Source organism: Heptranchias perlo, chromosome 9 (assembly GCF_035084215.1).
Source record: "Heptranchias perlo isolate sHepPer1 chromosome 9, sHepPer1.hap1, whole genome shotgun sequence".
NCBI lineage: Eukaryota > Metazoa > Chordata > Chondrichthyes > Hexanchiformes > Hexanchidae > Heptranchias > Heptranchias perlo.
In genome coordinates this window covers 21390133-21404738 of record NC_090333.1, presented here as the reverse complement: position 1 = coordinate 21404738, position 14606 = coordinate 21390133, and the positions used below count along the sequence as shown (strand labels likewise).

The following is a 14606-nucleotide window of genomic DNA, read 5'->3' as shown; positions in this document are numbered from 1 at the left end:
TCGAGTTACATCGAAACTACAGCACAGAAACAGGCTATTCGGCCCAACTGGTCCATGCCAGCGTTTATGCTCCACATGAGCCTCCTCCCTACCTACTTCATCTAACACTATCAGCATATCCTTCTATTCCTTTCTCCTGCATGTGTTTATCTAGCTTCCCCTTAAATGCATCTATGCTATTCGCCTCAACTACTCTGTGTGGTAGCGTGTTCCACATTCTTACCACTCTTTGGGTAAAGAAGTTTCTCCTGAATTCCCTATTGGGTTTATTAGCAACTATTTTATATTTATGACCTCTAAATTTGGACACCCCCACAAGTGGAAATATTTTCTCTATGTCTACTCTGTCAAACCCTATCATTTTCTTAAGGACCTCTATCGGGTCACCCCTCAGCCTTCTCTTTTCTAGAGAAAAGAATCGCAGCCTGTTCAGCCTTTCCTAATAAGGATGTCCTCTCAGTTCTGGGATCATTCTTGTGAATCTATTTTGAACCCTCTCCGATGCCTCTATATCCTTTCTATAATATGGAGACCGGAACTGTGCACAATACTCCAAATGTGGTCTAACCAAGGTTCTATTCAAGTTTAACATAACTTCTTTGCTTTTCAATTCTATCCTTCTAGAAATGAATCCTAGTGCTTGATTTGCCTTTTTTATGGCCTTAGTAAACTGCATCACTACTTTTAGTGATTTTTGTATCTGTACCCCTAGATCCCTTTGCTCCTCTATCCCGTTTAGATTCTTATTATCCAAATAAGATAATAAGGTAATGTGTCTGCTTGAACTCCCTCTTTAAGATGATTCTAACCTCAGGCATGGACACAGCAGAACTGGATGAAGACCATTGTGCACTGGAAATGTAGGACAGAATAACTTGTACATTTCAAATGCAGCTGAGGAACATATATACGGAAACTTATGTGTGAATTAATGACTTTATAAACTGTTGGCAAGCTGATTAAAGTATACATTGTGAACTGTGCTTTCAAACCACTATATGAGGAAATAGTTAAAAAAATGCTTTCTTCTTTGCCATCTATTTGAGGTAATTATTCATGAAATTATTGATATTTTATTGACTTCATGAGATATCATGGTTCAAGCACCTTTAAACCCTTCTAGGGTTGGTAACATTGACTGATTTATAACAAAAGCATCTTTGGATTTGATGCATTGCTTTAGCAAAAATTTATAATTCAGCCATTGTAAAATGTCACCTTTGTACTTTGGTCTTTGTGTCCATTTGCATCCCTTATCATGTACCACATTTATTACCACAGATTAAGTACTTGATTCTTGCTTGTTGAGGTGGTAGATTTGAATAATTCCATCTGACTTGTGGTTTGGTGTCTTCCGTTACTGTCAGGTTAAGTTCAGGTGCAACTTATTGGACATTGCGGTATTACAGTCCAAGGGTGAGAATGCACTGCATAATTGTCTAAAGTGCCTTAGTGCCTGAAAATCAGGATATGGACCCTTAATTGACTACATGGAAATTGATTGCTGTTGTCATATTAGTTTGTGCTCTAACCGTTAATGGAAACCTGCAGGAGTAGCTGCTGGTACTGTGAAAATTGCCCTTACAGATCAGTGATCCTGAATTGGTCAAATGCATAAATATAATTAACAATTGATAAACTGTAAGCCTAGATTTATTTTGGATGATAGATATGGTGACAAAACACATGATAAATCCAGACCTCTTTAATTCAAGCTTCATAAGTCCATATGTCTGGGGATCTGTAATATTTTTCTAGATTACCAGCCTTTACCGATGTTTCTTTCATGGCAAATCTGTACACATCTGCCTCCAAATCCGATTTCAGTGAAATGACCACCAAGCACCAGGTCCCCAATATTTTTTTTCCTCTATAGCCCAAAAGCTAATTAATACTTTCCACCTTGCAGGGCTGCAGGTGATGAAAACCAGCCTCTGAATAGTGGACGTTTTATGATACATTGAATCAGCTGCACATGATCACTCTGATAAATATTGCTTTTAATAGCCATTTAATAATAGTGATCTGACTGCACAAAATCACTCTGATGACTAAATTGCAGGATAATTCCTGACCGAATTAAGTTTTATTGGCCAGCTGTCTCCAATAAAACATTAGGGAGTAAAATTCCATTGTGCTTTATTTTTGCTTAATGAATTGATGGATTGAGAGCAAGTGAGGAATCCATAATGTAATAAGCCCCTAAGGTTGAAAAGCTTGTAAAATTTTGCTAATAGTTACAGTCTTCAGGTAAGTCACAAAAAGCCTGAATCTGTGTTAAACAATACATTGTTTACATTTAGTTCTGAACTTTCTCACAATTCATGCATGCTTTAGCCTACCTTATCTGTAGAATAGCCGTAATAGGGTACATAGAATTACATAGATAGAATTACATAGAATTTTACAGCACAGGAACAGGCCATTCAGCCCAACAGGACTATACTGGTGTTTGTGCTCCATATGAGCCTTCTCCCCACCTTACTTCATCTCCCCCTATCAACATACCCTTCTATTCCTTTCTCCGTCATGTACTTATCTAGCTTCCTCTTAAATGCATCTATGCTTTGCTTAACCAAAACACCGGCAGTTTTTCCTAGTCTCTGGGTGCACAGATAGTCAGGTGCAGAGTGGTCATGGAATGTATGTGACGTAATGTAATTAGAAAGATATAAAAAGGGCGAGATTGTAAAGCGAGGTTAGAAGAAGAAGAAGCAAAGTAAGAAGCAGATTTTGAAAGTTGAGCTCAATGACTATAACATGTGATCTTCTACAGCAAAGTATCACCATGTGTTCTGGGGTGTTGTCTGTAAGTATGTTAATTTAACCTTTAATAAACTTGTAAGTGTTTGACTCCTGCATCTAGGACTCTTATTCCTGATACATAAACAAGAACTGCACTCTCTGTCCCTTCTTACAATACAATGAATTGTCTCATTAACCTGTTGATTTTCAGTCTCTAAAATAGGCTTCTACCAATGGATTAACCAAATTTGACTTTATATTACACATTGTAGTTTTAATTTTTTTTTTAACTAAAATCTTTCCTTTTATTGTTAAGATACTTAAACAGTGAATTCTGTAGGAATATGGTGGATCTCTTGACTAACTCGTTGTTGTCAGAAATGAACTGACAGCAGCTTGTATAACACTTTATTAGCTATGAAGATAAAATAATTATACTGGTTTTGAATAGCATTAAAACAATGTGGAAAATAGCAAAATTATCTATTTATTGGGCTTTTTTCTTCATGGGGCTAATTTCCTAAATACACACTGCCCGCTGAAAGCTTCACCCACCACTCGCGAACTTCATGACATTGCAGGCAGATGTCCGCTAATTTCTGTCCAGGGCAAATTTCCCAACATGCATGGCGGGCAGCAAGGCTCCTCACTGGAAGTGTGTAATAGGAAAATCGAGCCTCATGTCAGAATAAGGTGGGATATGAAAACTGGTGGCAAAGAGTAAATTGTGCTTTTTCGCAGATGAGAGTTTATGTAAACTAAGCGTGATAAACCATTCTATCTCTTGAAAGTACCAGTGATTGTTCCAAATCAAATGGGCTAATGATTCAGTGTATAAGTTGGCATACTGACCATAATCATTTTGTATTTTAACACTTACCGATATAACAGCCATGGCTTGGATCTGGCTTGATAAGACAGTGTCAAGAAAAAATTATATTTTACACCCAGGAACAGAATGATTTAGTTTCTCTCCCTGAGATATGAAAGATGGTGATTTACTATCTCAAAGCTGTAAAAGGCATCTTCCTCGTGCAAAGCCTACAAGAGCATTTAATGGATCTTTCTACATTGCACAGGTTTGACACTCAGAAAATAATGGAGCTGGCAACTGTTGAACGGACTGCATCTTAAGTGACTGAACAGAGATGTGATCTGAAGATCAATGCAATATTTCGGCAGCTAACAAAGCCAAAGCAGACTTTCATCCTAAAATCTCAACTCTTAACCATTAGTTCATATTGAAGATGCATACTCAGTCTCAGTAACCTCCAGGCAGAATTTAAATCTAAAGAACAGGAGAAGGAATTTGTCTGTAATGCATGCTGTCCACCTTCAGAAACCAAAAAGCATTACTGCACTGCTAAGTGAGAGTGTTTTCTGTCATTTGGTCCATTAAGATGCTCATATCCTGAGGGGATGGTAATCAACTATAATGTATTTAAAGGGCTTGGCTGATGCATGAAGCCTAGAGTACTCACTGAAAAGTTGCTTTGCTATGTGGATGAATGTGTGCAACCCACTGGAGCTATTCAATGGTCTACAAAATATAAATATTCACTTGGGCACTGTGAGTTATATTCTCATCAACTAATCAATCCAATAAAATGGCATTACTTTATCTCATTGCTTTCTTGGTGTAGTTGGTGGCATTTCAATCAAAGAATTAAGTTTGGTTTAGTTGTTTGACCGAGAAATTTCTCCAAGCTGACAATTGCACCATATGGTAAGTGTGCCAGCTTGGCGCAGTTGGTTGCACTCTCACCAGTGGATGAGAAGGTTGCAGGTTCAATCCCTACACCAGCACTTGAGCACATAACCCAGACTGACATTCCTGTGCAGTACTGAGAGTATCCTGGAATAACAAAGGTACCATCCTCTGAGGCAATAAACTGCCTTCCTTCTACAATATCAGCTAGATATTAAAGATCCAGTGGTACTATTCAGCTAATTTTCCTCTTTTTCAATCAGTGTCACCAAATAACTCATTAACTGGATATCAATCTCACTGCCTCTCTGTGGCTGCTGCTTCTGCCTACGTAACAATTGCTACACTCCCTCCAAAAAAGTAATTCATCATGTGAAGTGATTTAAGACATTTCAGTGATATAATAAGGTGCTATATAAATTCAAGCATTTCTTTTTAAGATTCTTATGTGATCTTTTATATGCAAATGAGCCTTGTGGCCCCACAAGATGCCATGCTTTATAGCGTAACATCCCATTGACTATGTTAAAGGTCTATTTATGTATTGGGATTGTAAAGATATTTTGTAGGCCTTTCTATCAACAGACCTAAATCCTTGAAATAAATCATGGTTGTTGATGAGTGAGTGAGAAAGAAGTTGGCAGGACGAAAACTCCTCCCAATGTACATAAAAGTCGAGGCTGAATTTTCCTCTCTGCATGCAAACATACTTGTGTACATTCTATAATTCGCCAGTGTGCATTTATCTTTTCTCGCTTTGTTTCTCCATGCGCATGGAGAAGATTTTATTCTGGTGCTGCCAAACACATAGGGAATGTGGAGATGGATTTTCATGCATACAAAAGGGGAAAATTTGGCCCTTGTTAAATGCTGAGTATGGAACTTATCCTACAGAGAGAGGGACCAAATAATGCACATGCAAAAAAATTAATATCTAAACATTGGATATTCTGTTTATACTGTACTACAAATGTGGTATAATCTGAGATTAAGGCACAGCTTTCACCTCCCCCAGATGTGTTCAGCTATCATGCTGGGAATCTCCTCAACAAGGATTGAAGTTTCAATAACAATCGAAGCAAGAACTACTCCCAAAATAATACAAGTTCATTAAAAATTTTAGAGTCAGACAGAATTATTACACCTGAACTCTAGATGATACAGTCTTCAAAAAGCCAAATCACCTTTCTCATTCCAGACTTTCTTGTGTCCTTATATGTTTTTATGACTAGTGGGTTTGCAGTTACCCAAGTTTGTTTTATTACCATTTTTGAAACCAGTCCAGTAGGACCTGCCCATCTCCTTTGTGATGAGCATCAATGGTTTCATCCTGAATCTCACATAGCATCTTTGGGTATGTACATTCCATCCCTGGTGATTCCTTGATTTTGAACACTTTGAGCCAGTCTAGGACCACCATTCCAGTGATGTGAAAATTAGCCTTCTTTCTTTCATTCATTACCTTTTACTTATTAGGGCATCATTTTTAGAATTTATGCTCCTAGCAGGGAGCTTTCTCTACAGTTTTCTGTCAAATAACATTAATGGTTAATTCCAATGTGTACTTCAATTGGGTGAAGCTCCTCATTGGAATGCAAATTTTTTAAGTACCTCAAAAGATGATAGACAGCATCCTGCTAGGAGCTTCTCTGATGACTATTTCAGGAACCGATTGTTTATTATGTTAACTATTTTTAGTTCATCCTCAATTTCAACCCTACTTATATGCTTAAGAAATCTTAACACTTACTCATAGTAATCACTTATCACTGTTGATATTCTCTGTGACACCACCACACTACAGGCTACAAATTCTGATGCAAGGGAGTGTTCCTGCCAGCATGTATCTTGTTACTGAGTACTGGAAAATAATTCCTTTAGGAATTTGTCATATCCCCACTCTGAAAATGCACAATGCAAATTCCTGGTGCACGTTTAACACCAGCATATACTGCTACCGCACAGTGACTGGGATTCTCCTCTGAGATCCCACACAAAATCATAGTGCAGAATGACAGATAATTTGGGTGGCGCGGCCTGCTACCACTTCAGCGCCCCGAGTGGGATTTTCCGCTCCCCTGCTGGGATTGCCGTTGGCCGTTCCTTCCCCCCCCCCTCTGCATGCACATGGCGGCAGGGGTTCTGAGTCCCCAGTGAATTTCCTGAACATCCTCCTCACTTACTGGTGCTTCCTGGGGCCAACATGGGGAGGATAGTAGTATGCCATGGAAAGCAATGGTAATGAGCCTGCGTTCCCCCAATAGAGGGAGATGTCTTCGTAGTGGTCTCCTCTTCATCCATCCCGGCCCTTACTTACCGTTACGTGTCGTCCTTGGTCACTGCCGAAGCCTACCAGGATTCTGATCTTCCCATCTTCATGCTGGAGCACCACCAGGATTTCAAGCCTGGGCAATGGCAGGCTCCCCCTTGGTGACGGGAATCCTACTGGGAGCCCACCATGCATGGGTGATGAACCCTGACTCAATTTCCTGGGTTGGGGTTCCAGTGGTGTCAGAGGGGTGGGCAGTAGTCCCACCCTGCTGGAATACTGCCGCTGGTAGAATAATCCTGGCCCGTATATGAGAGAGCTTGATTATTTTTGCAAATGGTATTTAAATGAATGATATTGACATTCAGCCATCTATTTTCCAATTCTTGGCTGACAGTTCTACCCAGCATTAAGTAAGCCCATTCAAAATGAGCATTAACAGCAACCTTAATTCTCTCATGGGGATGGGAGTTTTTAAAGTGATAAAGCCATTTTTTCACTACTGGAACTTTTCATTAAATATGGGGTTTCCTTTTAATACACCTTGACCACAGTTACTTTAAGTGGTAGAAAATCAAAGAAGACGTGCCAGGAAGATCAGCTGGAGTACCCATACAATCAACCATATTCGCAGGTCCTAATGCCCCCCTACCTCCCCCCCCCCCCCCCCGCCTCGCCCCCCCAAAAAATTGATAATGACTGATAGGAATTGTTGCCACAGGCTCTGGGTCAACAAATAGGGAATTACAGAGCAGTGCCATCTAATTACAGCCTCTGCCTCAGGGACAGACCATCACTGGCAGTCAAGGTCACTTCTTCTCTCTACTATCGTGCCTTCAACTTCTTCCAGGCTAGCATAGGGATCATCTGCCTCCAGCTATGTCAACAAATAACTGATTAGTTGTTCATCAGGGCCACCACTTCAGACTACTTTCTTACTGAATACCAATTACCAGGTCATGACCGAGTTGCTGAATTTCAGCTAACTGCTACACTTCACAAAGTGCAGAGGGTCATTGATGGCATCCTATGTGACCATCCTTCAGCTGACCCTGTGTGTCATTAACTGAACTTGTATCGTGCAGCTATGGTATGATGAAGGATTTGCCATGTGAAGTACCATTAAGATTTCTGTATGATAATAGTTGCAAATGTAACTGGCATCCTGTAGGAGTGCTGTACTGCTGCTTGGTTTTGCATATTAAGCACTGAAAGGGCTGTAAAGTTGCATGATAGTTTTAAAAGATGAGCAGTGTCCAAAAATACAGACTTTACAGTTTCTTCAGTGCAGCATCAAACTGGCTCTTAAATGGCACCAAGGCTTTCTCCTCCATTACTGTAGCTGGAAGTTTATTCCTAGTATTGATTACTTTTTGTGTGAAGAAATTCTTCCTGACAGTCCTTAATTCACCCCTTGTCAATTTGAGTCAATGCTCCCTTGTTCTATTACCTTGAAGTAGTATATTCTTGTACATTTCTATGAGGTCCCCTCTCAGTCTCCATTTTATCAAGGCTAACGAGCCCTACTTTCTCCAGTCTTACTTCATCGCTCAATCTTATGATGCTGGAACCAGTCCTGTGGCTCTCCTCTGCAATGTTACCCTTGTGTGTTGGTGAGAAAAACAGTTTCTGCATTATATCCTCTGACTTATACTTAGTAGTATAATTCTGTTTGCTTTCCTGCTTGCTGCTCCAAAGTAACTTAACATACTGAGTGCAGAGTTGATTAACCTCCCCAGATCTCATTCAGCTTCCCATTTAGCTATTTCTATACCGTTCATTGACTCTGGATGTTGCCCATTTTATCTTCCACTGTACAGTGCTTTACACTTATCTGTATTAAATTTTAATTGCCTTTTTCAACTCTTTAATAGATTTTATCTCTTTCCTTTTGTAGGTCCCTGACTGCTACCTACAACTCGTCTGCCCCTGCGTTCCCCCCCCCCCACCCCGAATGTTATCATCTGCAAATTTGATCAGTTTGCCTTGACTTTCCAATTTGTTCACATATCCAATTTGTTGACATAAATTAGAAATATTTCTGAAGCACTTTACTTTACTGGGGTATTCTACTGTCTGCTTCCCCCCCAAGCCTGACATCACTCCCCTAACAAGTACCTGCTGCCTCCTTTCCTTCAGTCAGTTTCTTATTCATTTCCAGATTTTACCTTGAATTGTTACTGCATTCAGCTTGTGTAATAACCTTTATTGAGGAACTGTGGATTGGACTGCCTAGGGAGACAATTGAAGCTGATAATGTCAGTAAATTTAAGAGCTGAAGAGGTATTTACTGAGAAAATCAATTGAAGGGCTTGGGTAGTGAACTAAACTGTGTATTCTGTTTTTGAACCCTCGAGACTGCTAGAATTTTCTGTCAAGTAAAATTAATGGATAATCCAATGGGAAATACTTTCTGAAGGTCCAGATGCATCACAGCATAAGGTTTATCACAGTCCACTTAGGATGTCACCTCCACAAAATAGTTAATGAGGTTAGTGAGGCAGGATCTTTCCCTTCTCAAGCTATGTAGGCTGCTATTTACTAAGTTATTATCATGCAGATAATACTCAAGACTGCTTTTGATAATTGATTGCATTATTTTACCTGTCACTGATGTCAGATTAATGGGTCTGGATTAGATTTGTCACCTCTTTTTTGAATATGGTTACCATATTAGCTTGATTCCAATCCAATAAAAATAATTCAACATTCAATCACTCTAACAAAGACTGTCAGCACTTCACAAACTTCATCCATTGCCTCTCTTAATATCCTGGGATGAACACCATCTGCCCCTTGGATTTGTTTGTTTTGAGCACTATAAACCTATCTAGAACCACCATTACAATATGCTGGGGTTCCCTGGGTTAAACTGGACTAGCCATAGCAATTAATGCAGATCAGAGGCTGTGTATTGTGTGGTGAGTGACTTATTTCCTGACTACCCAAAGCTTCTCCAGACCTACAAGGCACAGGTCAGAAATGTGCTGGAGTACTGTCCACTTGCCTGGAAGGGTGCAGCTGCAACATCACTCAAGAAGCTTGACGCCATCTAGGACAAAGTAGTCCGCTTGATCAGCACCTCATCCACTAGTCTAAACATCCATCCCCTCCACCACCGACGTACCATGGCTACAGTGTGTATTATCTACAAGGTGCACTGCAGCAATTCATCAAGACTTCTTTGGCAGCACCACCCAAATCCACAACCTCCACCACTTAGAAGGACAAGGGCAAGAGGTGCATAGGAACGCGCATACAAGGAATTTTTCTCCCAGCTCCCGGGAGACCAATCGCCCATCCTGGGAAACTCCTGGACAATCCAGGAAGGTTGCAACCCTAAGGTTTACGTTAGGGGTGTATGCATCAACTATTTTGTTCTGAACCATTGGAACATGTAGAAGTAGATTGGTAATGTACAAACTTCGCTACACTAAACTTTGGGCAGAAAATGTGTTTGGACAGTTGGGGGAAACTGATAAGATTATTTTCTTTCATTTAGAATCAATTTAAAATGTGCTACAGTGCAGTTTCACCTTTCACACTGACAATCATACTTGCATTTTGCTTCCTGGCAATTACTAGTAGTCAATTGCAGACACCATAACTATGGGTATTGTGTACCATTAGTTTGGAGATTTTGTTGCTTCACTGTAAGTGCTACATTTTTAGAGCATTTGTCAGTGCTGGTTCATATTTTTAAGATGGGGTTAAAAAAATGGCAGCATTAAATTACCTCAAACAAATGTAAATAGGATGATTTACTCGTCAGGCTGCAGCATTTGCTCAACTAGCTGACAGCAGTGTGGGAGATCGAGGTTATGAACAATGGACTCCTGGTACAAGACTTCAAAATCCAATATTCTTTTGTATTTTTAAAATACCACAAATATGTATCAGAAAATCTTTGCTGGTGAATAATTGTGATACACAATTACATATGGTAAAAAAATATATATATTTACTGGATATAATTGTGTGTCATTGATTATCCATCAGCAAAGATTTTCTGATACATATTTGTGCTATTTAAAGTAAAAAAAATGTATATATATTTGCTTTGTGACTGGGTTCAACCGGCAATGAATGTACCAGCCTTACCAAAAAAGTTCCAGCAAACCTGAAGAGGATTTAGGTCAACAAGTTAGAAGCTAACAGAAACAAATCTGTGATTTGTGGCAGTAGCATGTGTGTTAGAATTTCAATGTTTCATTTTGCTAATTTTAAAATGCAATAATCTCTTTATTGTTTACAAGATGATCGTGGGAGAAGTGGCTGTATTTTTCCTTCAATCAGCTACTAAGGAGTTTGGAAATCGTGAGAAGACCATAATAACAGGAGATTGTTGTTACATCAATCCACTGGTGCGCAGAACAGTTAGGTTCCTTGGTAAGAGTAACATTTAAAGTTCTATCTGAAGAAGCATGCCTTTTTACAAGGCTGTCATTTTCTGAATTAAAAATACAAAACATATAATCAGATTGTTGCCCTTTGATTTATCTATTTCCTTTCCAGTTGTATTAAAGACAGCCTTTAAAATATGCAAATAGTACAATTTTCACAAATTAATAATATTGAATATTATATAGTAGAATGTACAAAATCATCAAACATATCTTCTTTAATAGTACTGTCTGAATCAACTAAAAATAACCTTATTATAACATTAAATGTTGTAATGGATTCGGCCAAGGTCATAAAAGGGTTAACTCCAAATCTCTCTTGAAGATGTGAACAGGTTTCTGCCTTGTTATAGCAGCTTGACACCAAGGGCAGACTGTAGCTTTTGGATAGAGTACAGACTAACATGGAGAACTCTTTTATTTATTACATCACATTTTGTTGATCTTTACAATTAACAGACTGTATGCCTGTGCTTGTATTTTATGTTAGGACTGAAATAGGAATAGTGATTGGCTGAAGAGACATTATATTGAGTAAATAGTTTTTACTATTTCTCACTAAAAAATTGCATTAGCAGGTGGTAGTCTTAGTGACGGCAATGGCTGTTACCAGCTGATAACACAAGATACAGTTTATAAATATGTGAAAGGCACTCTCACAGATTGAGCATGAGCCAATTATACTATGAAAGCCATTCTACTTCGAAACACATTGCCGCCATTGATTCCCGAGTACTTCGGATAGTCAAAATCCCTATTCTTTTAGTCTGTCCCAATCCTTGTTCTCTGCAGTTCAGTGTAATTATGTAATAAATAAATATTGACTACAGCATTCAGAATGTAGGGTAACTTACTGCCCCTGGATTTCAGAAATTACTTCAGCTTTGGGTACTATTAAAACCCTTAGGTCAGTAGTTTATCTTTATAACCCTTAATCGTAGGTCTTATTATATAATATATACAAGCCTAGAAATTAAGCTGTGTAGAACTAGTGCCAATTATTTTAAGAAATTTGTCTGAGATTCCCCTGTCCACTACTCTAACAGAGATGTTAAACCACATATTTTACTTGGACTAACACCTCTGATAAAATAGCAGAAAACATTTCAGACAAAAGCATTAAGCATTCAAATACTAGTATCCCACGACATAATTTCAAAGCCATTGTGTTTTTAAATGACGCTCAATGTTGCCTGTATTTTTCCGTATTGTGAATCAGCTGTGTAGAGAATGTGGTTGCAATTATTTTCTCCCATTAAAAAGACAAAACTGGCTCGCTATCACATTTGTCCCTATTCCAGGCCCCATGATAGCACAGAGATTATTTGGATTGATAATGTGCTGATTTAACTATCTTAAATAAACAATTTTATATTTTAAGTAATATTTCTAAGTCTTAGGAAAGATAAGGGTGAATCAATATCATTGAGACAAAACCTTAAAATCAAGTTTTAATGAAAGGTTACATTGAAAGATTAATCTGTCTTTTCTTCCTTTAAATCTGTTGGGCATTTCAAATATTTTTTGTTTTTTTGAAACCTTAAAACACATGTGAGTAGAGACTATTGTTGACAATAATAGCAGGTGAATGCTTAATGCATTTAAAATAAACAGGTTTACACCTTTGTTAAGATAATGGACAGAGGAATGCCATTTAAAAGCATTAAGTATTCGCCCATTGTTATTGCCAATGGAATTTCTAGCCTGCTTTGCTCTTTTGGCCCTGACAAAAAGGTTTATTTTCTTGTACTGGAATAAAAATCATTAAAAAAAAATTAAAATGCACAAAAATGTGGCTTAGGGAACAGTCCAAAGAGATGAATTTTTTGCTGTCGAGTGGACCTGAATAACAGCCTGAAATCTAGGATTTGCAAACTCTTATACTCTTTAGTGATTAATAATGTCTCTCTTCACATTGACCACTCTACTATAGATTTTTACAGGCTGTTTCCCTGGTTACTGCACGGTAACAGAGGGTCCTCCATTGTGAGCACCTAAATGAAATGAAAATAGCTTTCAAAGTTATAGAACATAACTGAATTGTAGAATTCACCTAGAAACATGTCAGTGATCAATACATCACAGTAGTACTCTGTACTCAAATCTAAATAATGAGAATCTTAGTGTAACTTCTTACACTCAGCAAAACTCATCACCATTTCATCACCAACTCCATTTTATTTCCTAATTCAGGGACCTCAAATATAATCAGTTAATGCGTTTATGCGAGTGAACAGACTTGCTATACCAAAAAAGCAACTACGACCTGCCTTGAAGAAAATAAGTCTTCATATAAGATAACAGCTTAGCATCTCCTAGAAAATTTGGGAGGTTAAATTGGATCGGGAGATTTACGCACTCTTTTCCCGCCCCGATATGGCCGACTGCATTTTAAATTACAGGTGGCAAGGACACCTGCCCCAAGCCGACGGGGTCCACTTTAAGTATGCAGATCGTGCTCCGATAATGTCATCGGAGCCTGATCTGACATTTTAACCTGAGGCATGAGTGGGGGAGCAGTGGTGGCTTCTCCACCAGGCCAAACAGCAGCCAAAGCCAGAAGGATTGCTCCTCCAAGCCCCACAAGGAAACTTTGTGCCTCCCCTGCCCCGGGCTTTCAACCCCCTTCCCCAACCAGGATTCACAAACACTTACCTTGTGCTGGGGACCATTCTGCTGGGTTCCAGGTGGTGGCCTCCTGCTGCCTGATTTTAATGGCCAGGCAGCCGCTACCCTCTTTGGTAGGGAAGTTGGCAAACGGCATGTTAATGAAGCCCAGCTGTTAAAGTTAGCCGAGCCTCCCTTCCCCGCCACTGCTCCCAGACAGGCCTGACATTCACTTTACTGCGTTCCAGGCCGAGTGTTAAAATCAAGCACGTCGTTTCAGGAAAGTAAGAAGTTTCTTAAAAGCTACATTTTAGCAACTTATTTATTATTTGAGATCAAGCACTAAATAGATATATTTGTAAGTGCAACTTTCAGAAACAGTCAGTTCATCTTTAAAACCTTTTTGCTCATTTTCATGTATGGATGTCTAATTAATTCTGACAAATTCCAGTCTGAGCCGTTAATTGATTGGATTGATTCTGAGAGCCTCCAGTCCTGCTTTCCAACTAGTCTAATTGGTCAATATTGATAATTCCAATCCCACGAATAAAAGCTGATTTTTCGTGTGACTTCTAACAAACTGACACAAGTCAAAAAACTGACTCTCTGTTCAATAACCTTTGGCTGTTAGCTTATATGGGTTAAGACATGATTCTCTGCCTACTTGTAGCTCTTTTGTAGATGGAAAATGCATTTGGATGTGTTAAATAATTTGTCCATCCAGAATTGTCAAAAGCTTAATACCACTGGCTCAGAAATTGGTTTTAATGTTAATGGATTATTAATCCAGAATACTCTCGTAACCTATTTGGGAAAATTATGTCAAAACATTTCATGGTTTGATGGTGTGACATCTGTAATAATAGTCTGGTTC

The 14606-nt window shown here is 38.8% G+C and overlaps 1 protein-coding gene across 1 annotated transcript in view; it reads left to right on the top strand.

The window, feature by feature from the left end:
- The window catches only part of LOC137325180 (phospholipid phosphatase-related protein type 5-like), a 122707-nt gene that overhangs the window by 32272 nt on the left and 75829 nt on the right, over positions 1 to 14606 (top strand). Inside the window, exon 2 of the mRNA XM_067989981.1 lies at positions 10979 to 11111. Within this exon, the coding sequence (XP_067846082.1) occupies positions 10979 to 11111 (133 nt within the window). The remainder of the gene's footprint in view (positions 1 to 10978; positions 11112 to 14606) is intronic.